The sequence below is a fragment of the Neopsephotus bourkii genome, unplaced genomic scaffold, assembly GCF_033783945.1.
Source record: "Neopsephotus bourkii isolate Nb327-2 ecotype Australia unplaced genomic scaffold, CSIRO-AGI_Nbou_v1 NB_330, whole genome shotgun sequence".
NCBI classification, from domain to species: Eukaryota; Metazoa; Chordata; class Aves; order Psittaciformes; family Psittacidae; genus Neopsephotus; species Neopsephotus bourkii.
Window position 1 is genome coordinate 133,736 of NW_026900838.1, and position 17,691 is coordinate 151,426.

Consider the following 17,691-nt stretch of genomic DNA (forward strand, 5'->3'; position numbering starts at 1 on the left):
GTCACCCTCACTGAGAAGAAGTTTCTTCTCAGGTTTAAGTGGAACCTCTTGTGCTCCAATTTGTATCCATTACCCCTTGTCCTTTCATTGTTTGCCACTGAGAAGAGCCTGGCTCCATCCTCGTGACACTCCCCCTTTATATATTTATATACACTAATAAGGTCACCCCTCAATCTCCTCTTCTCCAAACTGTAGAGACCCAGCTCCCTCAGTCTTTCCTCATAAGGGAGATGCTCCACTCCCTTAATCATCTTAGTTGCCCTGCGCTGGACTCTCTCCAGCAGGTCCCTCGTGATATTAATGCAGCAGTTTCTGGTCATGATATTTGCATGGAAACATTTAAGACAAATATAAAAAAAAAAGGTTAGAAAAGAAAATAAGATTGAGCTGTGCTTCTGTTGCATTTAATTTCTCCTTTGGTGGCTGAAGTGAGAATGCAGAAAGAAACCCATGAATGTAAACTTCCACTTCATTTGGCATAATTTGTAATGGATTTGATAGAGAAATAGTGAATCATATCAATTCTTATTCCTGCAGTGATGGGATGTGGAGAATGAGCAAACTGAGTACCCTTTCCTTTCTGAGGAAAAGCCTTAGGTATCTCTTATATTTCCTCAAAACTAAGCTCCCTGACTTTAAGGTCACTTGAAGAGAAAATGTACAGAGAAGTGGACACATACAATTGGAAAGGTAATAGGAGTGAGAGCCAAAGGAGAAATCTGCAAGGACCAGTTTTAAAACTGTGCAAGCGCACACTAAGCGGTATGAAGTGTGTATGAACAGGTGAATTCGGTACTCTGGTGTACGTAAAAGATACAAAATTAATTTGCATCTAAGGGTGAAGAAAGATTAAAAATAGCACTAGTAAAGTATTTTTTCAGAGATGGAAGAATTGACTCTGCAGGAGTTTGCTAAAAGTGGGTTAGAAAACTGTGTGGAGTTGCATCTCAAAAACGGAACTGTTCAACAAATTAATTCAGAATTTGGTAAATGTATTGAGGTGAAGGAAGCAGAAGTTTGGAAAAACTGTTGGGATCATCTGCAAATATTCTTGCTGGGGTTTGAAGATAAGATGGTGGTGCATTAGAAGGCAGGTATATGAGGTGAAGTGCTGAATGAAAGAGTGAATAAATCTTAAGGAGAAGTGTGAGAGAGAGAGGAAGCTGGTGACCATGATGAGACTTGGTCTAATAAATAAAAATAGAACAAAACATGCCCTATTGCCTTCAATGCAAATGACAACATGTAGCATTGTTTGATTTATTTATTTTTTATTTATTTATTTTGCCATAACCTATTTTGGTTACCTCAAAGTGAGCATGTAACTTCTAATATTTGGTATTTTTCTGCCTGTGAAAATCTGACGGAAGTTCCCATCATGTTATATAACAATTATATTAAAATTGGAATTCAGCGGTGTGTCTTATGTAGCTACTGTTCTGGGCAATAACAAAAATGCTGCCACCACTAAGTATTTTTTGCAGGGGCTGTGTGTGTAAGAATTAAAACTACAATGGATAAAAATAAGATAGGCAATGAAGAGAAGAATGGCTGAAAAGGTTTTCAAGACAGACTTCACCAAGTCATAATTTCTAATCCAAACCTCTTACAATGCTTCTGTTGCTGATGATTCATAATAGACTTCATTTTGCTTGGGTTTTTTTCCCATCATTTAATAGTTCCCTAAAAGCATATTCACTTCTTAAATTCTGGAAATCTTAGTAAAATAGGAGGTTTAAACAAACAAACAAACCAACAAAAAATGGAGCTGACACTTTAAAAATGGCTCATTAGAAATGAATGGGAAAACCATCTGTCATTGTTAGCTGCAGATTAGATATTTCATGCATCAGCAGTGTCTAATAGATGCACAAAGGAACAAAATTTAGAAAGGATTATGGGCATTGCTGCTGACATTATATCCAGTTAAACGATGGAGAATGAGTAATAAACAGTTCCACATAAAAGGACGGGACATTCTCTTTACTATAAAATCTGTATTTTTTTTTCACTTGATTTAAAAAATCATTAACAAAACCTACGTTTCACTTGTTTAAACAGATTTCATCGGTTTCATAGGTTTTACCTAGCCTCTTAAAGCAATTCTAAAGTGGTTAAGGGTCAAAATTTTTGTAAATTAATTTTCTCAGTTTTAATGCCAAAATGTTACCTGTGTGTATTTCGCACTGAAATAACCTTCCAGCCAAAACAAAAGCAAGGTTTCATCTTCAGTTTGAGGCATTTTCTTTTGAAGCAAACAATAGCAGTCACAATTTGCCTAAGAAAACCAGCAAGACAACTTCTCAGGCAGTATTTTCTCCGTTTTGGGAGATGACAGGGAGAAAATTAATCCTGTCTACATATTTAGTTGTAGTGTAGGTGAATACATTTTAGTTATGTCAAGCAGTTCAGCAGTGAAATACTATCTATCTTATCAGTGGTGCTCACATACCTTAGATGAGTAGATTATATTACCATTGTTAGGTTACTGGGGTGATGAAGATAACATATGAAGAAGAATTCTGCAAGACTATTAACAGAATAGTGTAAAATCTAGTATTTGTGAAACTGGCAGAGTGTGACCTATAACTAATGGAATAAAAATAGAGTTCTGTTTTGTTTTGGTCTTCCATTTAAGACATGTTAAAATAATATTAAAAGAATATTAAAAGAATATTAATAGAAGACTTTTTAAAAATATGTACTTTTTAAAAGATTGTGCTAGCAACTACAAAATTGGTTTTGAGAAAGAGTAGAATTTTATGTTTAGAAAACATTTCAAAAAGTATGAGTTATTCAGATGAAGCAGATGCATCTTTGAAATGTTTGCTTATATATGAAATATATGTACAAATATACAAACCACATGGAATGCTTCTAGCATTGCAAACTGTATAAAATACGTAATTAGAAAATCAACATAGTTTTCCCCACCACTATTTTCTATGGGTAATGGAATTTTAGTTAATTGTCTTTCTAAGTATGTCTGGGATTTAAACTGTTGTGTTCTCTTAAATAGAAGTATTATAGGGAAGTTTATTTAGACTGCTATTACAGATACACTGTTAGGCGTTCTCTATAAAGCAGTGCTCCCTCTTCAGCAATAGCAAACAGACTGCATAATGCAGGATCTATAATTATCATATTTGCTTCCATCGAAAGCCACTTTGGATGTGTAAAAAAAATCATCACAGTTATAATAGGAGGACTTTATCTTTTGAAGGTCACAAATAGAGAAAAAAGGAGCACAAATTTGAAAGTCACATCCCTCTGTGAGCATCCATAAGTGTTGCTATGTATGTCTCTTAGGCTTATTCATTCCCTGTTGGGAAGGGGCAGTCACAAAATTTTCATAGGTTTGGTCTATTGAAGTAACCCAGTAAGACAGCCATAGTCAAATTTTGATTCTTTATATTAGAGTATCAAAGTAGATAAAACCATAAGTGACCAATTGAAAATATTTTTTTGTTGTTGGCTTTTATAACTTTTAATCAGAACAATAATCTTTCTAAGGACAAAGCTATTTTTGAAATGCTGGTTGCAAAGACATGCCAAATTGAATTTTGTTTCGTAACAGTCTGTAGTAGGGAAATACCTACCTCATCTTGTGACTGCAGTATTTGAGCAGCATACACACACACATATATACACAAGCTTCCCAGGGAAGTGGTGGAATCACTGTCCCCGGAAATGTTCAGAAAACACATACATGAGGCCCTTGGTGACATGGTTTAGTGGTGAACTTGTCAATCATGGGGTAACAGTTTGACTTGATGATCTTAAAGGTCTTTTTACAACCTAGCTTAGCTGATTCTATGAGACTGGTTTGTTTCAGGGTTTTTTTTTGGTTGGTTGATTTTTTTGGTTGTTGTTTGTTGGTTTTTGTTTTTTTTTTTTAATAACATTGAGTCATTACTTACTGAGCTGAACTTAAAAATGCTTATTTTTGACCTTTTCCTATTGTTTATATGCTTGGAAGTTGTGTCACTTCTTTAAAAATATTTCATAGGCTTAATGAAATAATTCTTCCTAGGCAAACTTAAGCAAGGCCTGTGTTAGGTAAACTTTGGTAAACTTATTTGTGTCAAGATGAAATGCTACAGCTTCAGTTATTTGTTGGAAGTTACAATCTTATATCTTCCAATGACTTGTAACAGATTATAATTTAGTATATTAAATCATTAATGAAGATCAATTTGCACAAAACATTTTTTGTTTTCTTTCTATTACTCTAATAACAAATTTAAGCCCAGAGGCATCCTTGCTTCTTAAACTTTTTCTAAAATATTTTCTAAACTGTCAATATTGATGAAAACACACTCTGTAGCCTTTCCAAAAGTTTTGTTTTGTACTGGCTCCTTTGAAAATCTGAGTTTATAATGTTCCAATTTATATTTACTTATATATTTATATTTGTTAAAAAATTCAAATTAGCATTGTGAGAGTTGTTCACATGCTAAGTGATTCACCGGATAAACTTTGATATAATTGACTACTGCTAGTGTAAGTAAAGGTCAAGTGACAATCCTGAAAGTAGCTTAAAATATGGGCATAGAACATTGGGGAAAGATGCTGATAAAGTTATCTTCTTAAATGACAAATGTGTTTTCAGAATTCAAAAATGATCAGAAAAAGGAGGGAGAGAAATGCTTCTTTGTCATCATTATGTGGAGGTCGTTTGCATAAACTTTTGAATTGGTGTGTATTAAGTTTAGTTATTTTTCTTATATATTTTCTAAATGTCAAAGTGATCTATCTTCAGGGTTAGATTCATATTGCTCGTTCTTCAAAAAAATTCAGAGTTGCAGCATGCTATCTACCAGTTCATGTTGCTGTACTAATTATTGCTAATAAAGATTAGCAGTTGTAATTACCTTTACTTGGTCTTCTGTTGTTGCCTGTGGTGCAAGGAACAGAGCAGGAAAGATCTCCTTTACTCTGCCTGGAGCAGATTTGTTAGCACAAAGGGTTCATTTTTCTTCTCCATAATCAGTGCCATCTCTGTATGGTAGGTGAAGAGCTTTGAGGCCAGTTGACAGAACTACTGTTGCATTGCTAAACAATTAACAAACATCTTTCCTGCAGGGGCTGTTAACTGCTTGTACATGATTGCTTTTATTTTCTTCAATGGAGGATTCATCTTTCTGTCAGATTTTTGAACTCAAAGAGGACTTGTCTCAAAACGAGTGTACTAAAACATAGCAAGAGTTACCTGTAACTCTCAGAGAGTATCAGAGCAATACAAACTGAAAAACGATATTGTGCTTATTTTCATATCAAGTAGGACCTTTGCATTGAAATCTAGCAGAGAGGAAGAGATTTTCAAGGGGAAATAGTACCAGGTGCCAGTTTCCATAGGTGCAACAGTAAACCCACTACCAGATTTGTCATTAAGGACTGGTATTAAATTAAGATAGAGGAGCACAAGAAAACAGGCAACTAGGGAGATGGAAGCCTTTTGTTCAGGAGTCTTCCAGATAGAGCTCAGATGTTGAGTAAACCAGTTAACAAATTAACTTTATGTAACATCAGCTTCTTGGACATTGTATAACAGCTGATTCCCTCTGATTCTTGAAAGAATGAAATAATACTTCTCTTTTCTCTACCAAAACAAATCCATACCATCCAAGATCCTGGAGGTAGATTCACAGAATCATAGAATCACAGAACAGTTAGGGTTGGAAAGAACCTTAAGATCATCCAGTTCCAACCCCCCTGCCATGGGCAGGGACACCTCACACTATTCCAGTTGCTGCTTCTGGTTGCCCTAAAGCCTGTGTTTTCCCAGAAGAGTTACAGAAGAAGCTCTTCCTTGTGAGGGTGCTGAGGCGCTGGCACACGGTGCCCAGGGAAGCTGTGGCTGCCCCATCCCTGGCAGTGTTCAAGGCTGGGTTGGACAGGGCCTGGAGCAACCTGCTCCAGTGGAAGGTATACTTGCCCATGGCGGGGGGCTGGAAGTGGATGGGCTTTAAGCTCCCTTTCAACCCAACCCATTCTGCGATGATTCTGTGCACTCCATTTCTCAGCCTGTGGTCTCTGAATACCATTTAATGTTAGAATCATAGAATAGTTAGGGTTGGAAAGGACCTTAAGATCACCAAGTTCCAACCCCCCTGCCATGGGCAGGGATACCTCACACTAAACCATATTACCCAAGGCCTAGTCCAACCCGACCTTGAACACCGCCAGGGATGAAGCATTCACAAGCTCTCTGGACAACCTATTCCATTGCCTCACCACCCTTACAGGAAAGAATTTCCTCCTTATATCCAATCTAAACTTCCCCTGTTTAAGTTTTAACCCATTACCCCTTGTCCTGTCACTACAGTCCCTAATGAAGATTCCCTCCCCAGCGTCCCTATAGGCCCCCTTCAGATACTGGAAGACTGCTATGAGGTCTCCACGCAGCCTTCTTTTCTCCAGGCTGAACAGCCCCAACTTTCTCAGCCTATCTTCATACAGGAGGTGCTCCAGTCCCCTGATCATTCTCGTGGCCCTCCTCTGGACTTGTTCCAACGTATCCATGTCCTTTTTATGTTGAGGACACCAGAACTGTACACAATACTCCAAGTGAGGTCTTTACTTCCTGTTCACTATAGTATTGATTTACTAATGCCGTGTTTTCACATATGAATGTTTTGCTCTCTGGGAGATGCAATATTTAGAGAAGTGCTGCATGTTAAAAAAGATGCAAAGTAAGTAATTTCCCTCAGATTGCTGAATGGAGTCTTGAGTTACCTTGTTGTTATTGCACTGATTGTTGTTGTTTTTCCAGTGTGGGATAAAGGACACATAGGCAAGCAATGTGGCTTTTGATGTTAATGACAACAGGTAGTAAGATAAAAAAGAATGTGTGTCCTTTCCCGTTTGCATTTTGTCAAGAACAGAAAGAAGTATAAAACACATTTATTTAATAGATGATGTTACTTGTTTAAGAGCAGCTTCACACGCCAGAATACATGTATAGTCTATATGGGGGTCTGCAGTAGTTCAAGAAATGGACACTGCTACTCAGAAAATCATTTTATGCACTGAACACAGATTTAGACAGATCTTTCTCTTTACACTGCTTTGTGTGCTGACTTACTAATCCGCATTTGAAAATTTTCATGACTGTGATAACCTTCATATATAACTTGGGGAATTTAGGAGAAGGAAGTCCTGTTTTGTTAAGGCATGATTTGGTATTTTTAAATCTTTTTATAATATGTGTTAGAAATCTTGAACATGGTAAGTAGTTATTATCTAGCATGTAGGTATTATCTAGTAGCCTAGATTACAGCCAAAACTGTGAAACAAAAGTAAAAAAATATGCCATAATTTTTTTTTTGTTTGTAACCTTTAATTAATTCCTGCTGCCTCTAAAATAGAAGTTTCACGAGGTAAGACTGACAGGAAAGGTACTTTACCTGTTGTTTTTTACATGGTTATGGTCTATGACTAAGACTGTTGATACCAAACCTTGTTGTATATTCCGGTTCAGGAAAATGGAAAAAGAAGAAAAGCTGCAATAAAAAATTAGGAGCTGAGAGCTGAGAATACTTTTTGTAAGACATAAGATTATTTTTCTGAAAACAGAAATGAGAGCATTGCATTAGAACTAGAGCTTAAAGTAGATGCTGAAATATAGCTTGCTCTCTGATAGAGCCTGTCGTGTGAACTCATTGCTTCACATAGAGAATTAAGGAAGAAATACCTGGAAAACAAGAAAATGCAACTTTGTCTATTTGTTAAACATTTTTTTGTTTTGTGTCATGTCCCTGAATTGCACATAATATTAGGAATAAATTTTAGTTATTATAGAAATGAAGAATATGAGCAGAGAGTTATGGAAGCAAAAGTATACAGAATAGAGAAAAAGCATCCTAAAAAATAAGAAAAGGGACAAGTACTATAAGGCTGAAGCGATTTAATTTGAAGGGAATGAAAACTACCTAAGCCCTTCGAAAGCTTTTCTCTATGCATCGAACACAAAAAAAACACACTTATCTTTACTTATAGTAGCAAAAAAATAATCTTTATCTTTCCAGAAATGTACCTTCTGAATCCTTTTTCTTTAGTGGGGTCAATATCCACTTCTGTTTTCAGCCTTAAGAAATATTTCCAGCTTTCTTCTTCATGTCTATCAGAAATTAATGCAAAATTTTCACTGGTAGACTACCTTTTTAGTAAAAGAATACAGCTGCCTCTGAAATATCAGGGATTCATAACATGTCAGATTGGAAAAAGTATCATAGTTTAAAAAAAACCCCAAAACAATCCATTGAATTGGATTTTCAAATTTGAATGAATTATTTAGATTGTTAAATAATCTTTTCAAATTTGAGGAAAGCGGTTTGGTCTAGATATTTCTCTGCGTATCTGACAGAGAACCCTAAATCCATAAGCCTACCTTCTCAGTTTCCTTTATAGCCAAGGAAGATAAGTAAATCAATAGATTCCTTCCAGAAAGATTCATTCAGCTCATCTGAGATCTGAACTAAGTAGCTTACTTCACTGACAAAGCAGCATCTTCAGAGTGGCTTAACTCACAATGTACAAACTTTCAGTTGTCAGAATTGCGCAGTCTGTTCCTAACTAGTGTGCTCTGCAACGTTTCTGAAGGCCAGATCCCTCAGTTATCTAGAGGAAATGGAGCGTACTCCAGGGTTTTAGTTCAGAATGTGATTAGATTTTTAAAGTAAATAAAGTGAATATCCTAGATGTACCCAATTGCTTGGCTTGCAGTGTTAAATGATCATACACACACAAACCGGAATGAAACTAAATGCTGTGGTTTAAACCCAGCTGGCAACTAAGTACAACACAGCTGTTCACTCAGTTGCCCCCTTTCTTTCTTGCCAGGTTGGATGGGGAGGAGAACTGAAAGAATATAAACCCCACAGGTTAAGATAAGAAGAGTTTAATAACTAAAATAAAGTAAAATATAGTGGTAATAGAATATCAACAACAGGAAACAACGAGAGAGGAAATAAAAGCTCAGAAAATACAAATAATGCACAATACAATTGCTCACCAGCCCGACCCAAGCAGTGATAGGTCCTTTCTGGGTAACTCCCCTCAGTTTATATACTGGGCATGACATGCTGTGGTATGGAGTACCACTTTGGCTAGTTGGGTCAGGTGTTCTATCTCTGCTTCCTCCCGGCTTCCTATGCCCGTCCTCACTGGCAGAGGATGAGAGACTGAAAAGTCCTTGATCAGGGTGCTACTGAGCAGCAGCTAAAACATTGGTGTGTTATCAGCATTGTTCTCATGCTAAAGCGAAAACACAGCATTGCATCAGCTACTAGGGAGAAAAATATCCCAGATGAAACCAGGACACTAAATTAGACAATACCCTTTGAGTGTATCCTTGTGTTAAAATTTTCACAGTGCCCATCATTCCTACAACAGTTAGGTGAACTTTGGGGATTGGTTGTACACCTGCACTGAACTGTATGGTTCAGTTCAAGAGCCTGAAGTCGAAAGCACTGGTGTAGAAAAGATCTGTTATTCACATTAACCAAAAGTTTCCTGGTACACATCAGAGAAGGTCAATGAGTGAGTAAGTTTATAACACAGCATTTTTATTTCAGGATTTATGTGGTCCTGCCTTCTTAGCCACAGCAATAAAAGAAGTAAGAATTTTAGTCTTTGCCGTTATTATCCTTTATGACTTTGCCTCAATCATTTAAAAGGTCTATCCCATTACTAGTGTTCATAAAGATTACTATATATGTCTCATGTTAAAAGTATGCCAAAAAAAAAGAGCAGAATAAAAACTAATACTACTTTTGCCATGCGGAACCCATTGAGCAATAAGTTTCATTCTCTGTCTTGGGCATTTTCATGTCGCAGCGCACTTCTGAGCTCCCAGCTGCAGCCTAGCTGTGACCCCAGTCCCCACAGCACAAAGGGCTATGATTTGTCAAGCAGTGACTGCAGGCATGGGGTCACCCCCTCCTAGAGGGGTCACTTGCAGAGCTGAAACTGGAACATGAGCCCTATCAGCAGTCTCTGGCCCCAGCACAGAGCTTAAACTAGCAAGGCTGAGCTGCTGCACTGCCAAGTCAGCCCACAGCTGGAGGCCTTGTCACAAGCAGTGTCAAAGTCATAAAATCACAGAATCACAGAAACAAATCATAATGTGTTACTGATCTCCATTTGAGCATTGAGACACAGCTATCCAGCCAGTTACTTATCCATCTAATAGTTCATCCATCAGACCTGTATCCCTCCAGTTTTGCAGCAAGAGTGTTGTGTGCACCCATATCAAAGGCCTTACAGAAGTAAAGAGACTGTAGCTCTTCACTTGTCTGCTGATGCAGTCACTCCATGGGTGCTGGATTAGTCAGGCATGATTTGCCCTTGGTGAAGCCATGTTGGCTGTCTCTGATCACGTCCTTACCTTCCATAGGTTTCCACCTAACTTGCAGGAGGATCTGTTCCATGATCTTCCCAGGCATGATGATGAGATGAGAAGAGACATGGGTGGAAATCTGAGAAAAACCTAGTAGTGACATATGAGAGTGGAGAACTAGTAGCACCAGAACAGCATCAGAGATAAACTCATCATACAACTTCTGCAGGTGAAAGATGGTGAAGTATGTAAGGTGGTTCTGAGAGATGCTTGAAGAACAAAGAGTGCTTTAAGCTTTTCAGAGAACAAAAGGTTTTGTGGGAGGAAAGAGGAGTGAGAAAAACGAATATTTGAAGCCTCTGTGGTGACTGGAAGTGTATGTCTTTAGAGCTTTGTGATGTGTGTTGGTGCTCTAAATTTAAAGTTGTGCATGTATTGAAAGCAAGCTCTCATTTTACTACTTCAGATGGTCTAATACCTCTAGCTTACCAGAAATAAATTTGTTACTGAGCACTGTGGTTTTTCAGGCTGTTAGCTGATTTGATTGAATGCACTAGACAACATGAACTCTTACTGTAGAATGGACCATTGTTGCATGTATTGTATAACTAATAGGCTAACCTACACTTCATTGAACATCTTGAAATTTCTCATCAAGATCCTGTCAAATAATGAGGCAGGTGAATAGTGGGCACAGTGCATCTGAGCGTTCAGTTTAGGTTTCCTGTTGCTTTAACTAAAACATTATGGAAAAAAAAACAAAAACATTTCTGCTGCATCTTGAATTTTTTTTTTTTTTTTTTCTGTAGAAACACCTGTATCTGTGGCAAAAGCAAGCTCCTTGACTGATATTTTCTGAAAAATTGGTGCAAAATACAAATATAGACTGAAAATACCAGTTTCTTTTTTTGGTTTTCTGCTGTAAGATGACTGAAGGCCAAAAAGTGCTCCTTCTGAAATTTGTTCTGTGCTGGTATAATCATCTGCATTACTGCTTTTGTCAAGCTTTGGCTTTTTTCCAGGTGTCTTAGCTGAACTAAGTAGAAAGGAAATAACTTTAGAACTCTTAAAATTCAGGGTGGATTCCTGTTCTGGTTGGCATCCTGAAATAAAATGGCTTAGGCTCAGGACAGCTCTTGCTAATTTGTGTAAATAGCTGATGGAAAGGAGTGAAAAAGGTGGAGGCAGACTCTTCTCAGTGGTATCCAGTGACAGGACAAGAGGTAGTGGACAAAAGCTGAAATACATTAAAGTCGACTTTAAGATAAGAAAATACTTTTTCTTTTTTTTCAGTGTGAGGGAAGTCAGGAGCAGAAATAAGCTCCCCAGAGAGTTTGTGGATCCTCCATATGTGGAGACACTTGAAGTATCAAAAACACAGGCCTGAGGAACCTCTATCTGACCCTGTTTTGAGCAGGGGGGGACTAGATAGGCCTCAAGGACTATTTTCCAGCATCAACCATTCAGGGATTCTTAAGACAATTCCCTATTATTTGATTCCTTAAAACCTATAAGGTTTCACTTCAATATGAGAAATAAAAAGGGAGTTTTCAAGCAGGTGAGAACCAAATAACTCATACAGAGATTGATAAGCTTACAATGTTAATACTAGTTTTTCTGAGTACCATTCATGACTATATCTTGAAATTTAAGACTTTGACTTTAATATTTAAACAGGAAGTAAAATGCAAATCCATGCATATACTTTACGTTGTATATTTTCATTACTTTCTGCTTTTGTTTGTTGGAAAGTCAACAGATAATATTTATGAAAGCTGACCTGTATGTGTGTTAAGTGTTCAAAGAAAGTTTATATAATGTCCGAATGATTTAGGAATAAACGCAAAGTTACATCTGCCATATTTACATTTTTGTCTTTAGAAGGTATATGAAAACTTTAATGGTATTTTGCTACCACTATTAGATCTTTTTATCTGAGTTTGCAAGATGATAAAAGAACAATAAAGGCTGTATTGCTTATATGGTCTCATGAAAGCATAGATGACTTTTTTTTCTAATGTAGTGAGTAAACTGGTCATTTTGAAAAAGATTGTTTGGATTTTTGCCTTTTGGTCAGATAATCTACAAGAATATCAACTATAGTAGGTTAATCAATAATTCACAGTTAAAAATCTCTGCTATATATTCTTTTAATACTCCTAACACCTCCCCGCCTTGTTTAAATAACATTTGTCATTAAGGCAAAATGTTGTCTTAACTCTTAAAACTGGGCCTTGTGATAGACATTTCTATGTATTTTTTTCACATTCAATGAAAGCACCAACAACTTCTCCATAATACAGAGTACAATAAAATGTTGTTATTAATTGTGTCAGCTGGTAGCTGTCAGGAAGCCAGGGTAGGGCTGGCTAGTTGCGTAGTACAGATAAAATGCTGTGTTTCAGTGACCTCCATCTGACCTAATACTCCCTGTGTCCATACAGAATAGTTTTGATAATTCAAAGGCAGTTATGGAATTCATTAGGGGAAAAAAAGGAATAGAACATGTTTTATGTTTACTCTTTTTGCACCTCAGTTACACCTGTAACAGTTAGACCACTTAAGAACCAAACCCCATTCTTCTAATATGCAGTGAAAGGCCCTCCATGTAATGAGCTTTCCAAGCTACAGATGGAGCATAAACAAGGTACCACATAGTTTACTTTTAGTAATTTCTTCAGAACTTCATAAATATATTCAAGAAAAAAATAAGCATCCTTAAAATAATTAACACTAAAATACTTGTTCTGCTCTATTGAAACAGACTGTTCTGCTATGTCCAGTGTCAGTGATTCAGAGATCCTTAATTTATAATAGAGTCTCATACTTTTATAAGCTGACTAAAGAGAAAATCGAACATAGTGCTAAGTAGTGTAACTGCTGTTACTCAGGGTTGTTCAGTGATATTGCCTCTAGATACCAAATTGAAGCTACCAAGTAGCAAAAGCAGACATGTTTGTTGTGCATAGACACAGAGAAACAAGAATATTTGCTTGTAACCATGTTTCCAAAAATGTGGTTAGGGTGCTGTAACTGGTAAAAGACTCCTGAAAAGTGATTTTTGTCATAGTTACTTTAAGAATGCCTGAATGCCTGAATGCCTTTTGGTGGTTAAACTATTGTTCTGTCCATGAAAACCATACAGTAACCTATTTTTTGAATCCTTATTGCTAAAATACTCAGGACTTCCAAATGATAAAGTTCCTTAGTAATACTGATTTCAAACAGAACATTAGAAAGTACAAAGAAAACACCGTGTTTTTAAATGAACCAAGTTCGCCTTAAATGTGACAAGTCCCAGAGGGACCTTGACACGCTTGTGAGGTGGGCTGATGCCAACCTTATGAAGTTTAACCATACCAAGTGCAAGGTCCTACACCTGGGTTCAAGCAATGCCAGGCACAGCTACAGGTTGGGCAGAGAAGAGATTCAGAGCAGCCCTGCGGAGAAGGACTTGGGGGTGTTGGTCGATGAGAAAATGAACACGAGCCATCTTCAGTTTGCGCTTGCAGCCCAGAAAGCCAACCGTATCCTGGGCTGCATCAAAAGGAGTGTGACCAGCAGGTCAAAGGAGGTGATCCTGCCCCTCTGCTCTGCTCTCATGAGACCTCTCTTGGAGTATTTTGTGTAGTTCTGGTGTCCTCAACGTAAAAAGGACATGGAACTCTTGGAACAAGTCCAGAGGAGGGCCATGAGGATGATCAGGGGACTGGAGCACCTCCCATATGAAGGGAGGCTGAGAAAGTTGGGGCTGCTCAGCCTGGAGAAGAGAAGGCTGCATAGAGACCTCATTCCAGCCTTCCTGTATCTGAAGGGGAGCTATAAGGATGCTGGGGAGGGACTCTTCATTAGGGACTGTAGTCATAGCACACGGGGTAATGGGTTAAAACTTAAACAGGGGAAGTTTAGATTTGCTATAAAGAAGAAGTTCTTTACTGTAAGGGAGGTGAGGCAATGGAATGGGTTGCCCAGGGAGGTTGTGAATGCTCCATCCCTGGCAGTGTTCAAGGCCAGGTTGGACAGAGCCTTGGGTGAGATGGTTTAGTGTGAGGTGTCCCTGCCCATGGCAGGGGGGTTGGAACTTGATGATCTTAAGGTCCTTTCCAACCCTAACTGTTCTATGATTCTATGATTGTATAAGTAATACGTATGCCTTACAGAGCCATCTGATTGATTCTCCACTGAATGACCTGTGTATTATTTAAGAACAATTCCTTTTATCAAACTAAAACTATGAAGCATTATGGTTTAATATCTGAAATCAGTATCAATCAAAACAGACAAGACTGGTGTAGTCAATCTTTTGTATTATCTGTTGTCCTGGAAAATAGTTGCAAATATCTGTTGAAATTCATTCTGTCGTTAAAGAAAGTAACAGGAGCATATATCTTGTAAAGCACATAGAGCCTTCTTTTACTGTAGCTACTCTCTGCAAACTTTGAAATCATTACCAAATTGTTACCTTTGAATTTTTAGAATCTTATAATCATATTAATGTTCTAAATAACATCAGATATCTACCTAATTCATGGAGATAAGATTATTTGCAATCTGATATAATGGAGATTTTGGTCCAAGTTTTCTTCTGTGTTGTCAACAGCAGGTATTCACAAAAGCATACAAATAAGAGAAAGGACATAATGAAAAGGGGATTCTTTTATCACTTATAGTGGCTTTGACCTCCTACATTCTTTCTTAAAAGTGTATTGAATGATACCTGGTTCATTTAATCCCAAACACTGAAGTACTTAGTAGTTTCACACATGAGAAGATGCCTTTCCAATACTAAAGCTTAAGGAATTTTGCATTCCACATTTGATAATTTCTGGTGGTGTTTCATCTTACAAGAGATTCACAGGTGATTCTGTCAACATTAACTAAACTAGGTGGTTCTCCAGGTAGGTAAAACCTGTGATTTAGAATAAGTAATTTTGCTTTTGCACCAGTAAAATGTGGAAGAAGAACCTGGATATGACTTTTATTTACGGTGCAGTCTAGAAAAAAGCTATGCACAGAAAAAATTCTTGTTTGAGTTTTTTTGTTTTGTTTTTTTTTTTCTTATTTTTTAATAGCTCATTTAGCCCAGTACTTTAAGTTGCCAATTTCCATTTTGCCACTATGGCATCTCTTTTTTTTTTCTTTTCAGGTGCACGTGTACAACAGGATGGACAGGGCCAGACTGCAGCGAAGATATAAATGAATGTGATTCTGAACCATGCTTGAATGGAGCCACCTGTTATGAATCTGTTAAGCAGGGACAGTTTGTATGCATTTGTCCTCCATTTTATACTGGTGACTTCTGCCATCAGCGCTTCAGTCCCTGTGAGCTGCCTTACAATCCATGCGTAAACAATTCAACCTGCTTGGCACAAGCCGATGGAAATCCAGTGTGCATTTGCAAAACAGGTAAGAACTGGTGTAGTTACTCTGTTCAGTTGTCTGTTGTTCTGCAGAAAAATTGCAATGATTTGAATTTAATGCTGTCTGTAGGGAAATGTATTACCTATCAAAGCAGATCAAACCTTCATTAATTATAGCAGGCTTATCAGTTATGATGAAAGACTTAAGATAGATGTCAGTTTGCCTACTATCAATTTCTTATATTACAGTACTTATTAAATCTATGTCTGTTTAGATACCAGCGTTCAGAATTACTATGTCTGTGTAAATTGTTACAACATGCATCTAGCCAGCAGACCTGACAAACCAAATTGACAGAATAGAAAGGCAGAAATAGAAAAGATATATGCAAATTGTTAAGAGTAAAAAAAAATATACATGTTGGAAATGGTTCCTTTTCCTGCTGAGCTGTCAGGAAGGCCTGGCACATCAGGGGAATAATCTTCTGCCTAATGGGCAGAGAGGATTGCTCTCAGTATGCACAACAAGCTAAATCACAACAGGTGCTGACAGCTTTCTTGGGCCATGGCTTAAAAGACATGATCTCTCCCTAGATGTACAAGAACTGTGCATAGTTCATACATACAAGTTCTTGCCCATCAAGCAAGAGTTTAATTGTGCAGAACATCACTATGCAATTCTGCAAAGGATTTGAAGAATACATTAACAAATGAAAACTGCAGTGAAAATGTAAGAAGCAAAAGTACAATTACTGAATCTGGAATTTAGGCAGAATTTTTAACTCCTCACTTTTATACCTATAAATGGTAGGGGTGTCCTGGGGACCAAAGACAGCAAATATGTTAACTGCGATATTATACCACAATAGTATTATTTTTTGTTTACTGAGCTTCAAAGATACAGAGATAATACATACAAGTCAGCAATGCTTATAGCTCAGGTTTTTTACTATTAAGGTAAAGGTTACCACAAGTTGATGAGTTAAAAAATGGTCTCTGGGAAGGTATGCACATTGCTTAATGAAGCCACTTGGAGAAAAGCTGCTTTTTAAAAACAGCTTTTAATACAATATAGTGATTTTGAAACATTTTTCAGAAATGATCTGTAGAGACATGTAGTTCAAGTCTTTTCTCAACATTCTTATGAAAAGTCTTCTTTTCAAAACATTTTGTGTGCACAGTATCAAGAATCCAAAAAATTTGCAGCCAAGATTCTCAGAGAACTTTGATGGAATCTTCAAGTATTCCTGAAGCTTGCAGCTAGGAATCTTCAGGGAACTAGCAGGGGAGTTATGTGAAGCGGTAGTGAACATGCACTCCTAACAAACCTTGTAAAATGGAAAATACTTCAGTATTGCAAAGGTCTAAAAGGCATAATTCATGAAATGAGTTAATCATTCCTGATAGGAAATATACAGCCACTTATTCAGGACTCTTATCAAAAAAAGAGAGGCAGTAAAATACAGGAATTTAATTGAAAGCAATTTATGGAAATTATTTCTACAGTTGTCTTTTTTTTCTTTCATTCTCCTATTTTTATCTTCCATGTGCTTCCCTTTTTCTCCCAGTAAACCTGCCACAATTACAGATCTGATTGCAAACAGAAGTCACACTGACATAGATAGATTACTCCAAGACTTGGTAACAAATGGCATGCAATTAAATAACTTGACGGTAGTTACCAGTCCAGTCATTAGAAGGTATGGGTCTGATTTAGCAAGAGTCACAAAAAGTAGCTGTGCTTACCATATTCTAAAGATTATCTTTAGAAAACCATATGTGAGGTGGGTAAAATAGGGCCACAAATCATGCTGCTAACTGTGGTACATATTTAGAAGAAAAAGAGAATATCTACTGACTTCAGGGAACTGGGATTGGAATGCCATGCTAGGGCAGAAAGGACAAAAACTGATGGAGTACAAATTGGGCACAATCTGACTTCATGGAAGATACTAACCTAGGACAGAATTATTACGGCAAATTGGTAGG

At 37.2% G+C, this 17,691-nt stretch overlaps 1 protein-coding gene across 1 annotated transcript in view; it reads left to right on the forward strand.

Annotated features, from left to right (window-relative positions):
- The window catches only part of EYS (eyes shut homolog), a 579,093-nt gene that overhangs the window by 90,497 nt on the left and 470,905 nt on the right, over positions 1-17,691 (forward strand). Inside the window, exon 11 of the mRNA XM_061347833.1 lies at positions 15,489-15,748. Within this exon, the coding sequence (XP_061203817.1) occupies positions 15,489-15,748 (260 nt within the window). The remainder of the gene's footprint in view (positions 1-15,488; positions 15,749-17,691) is intronic.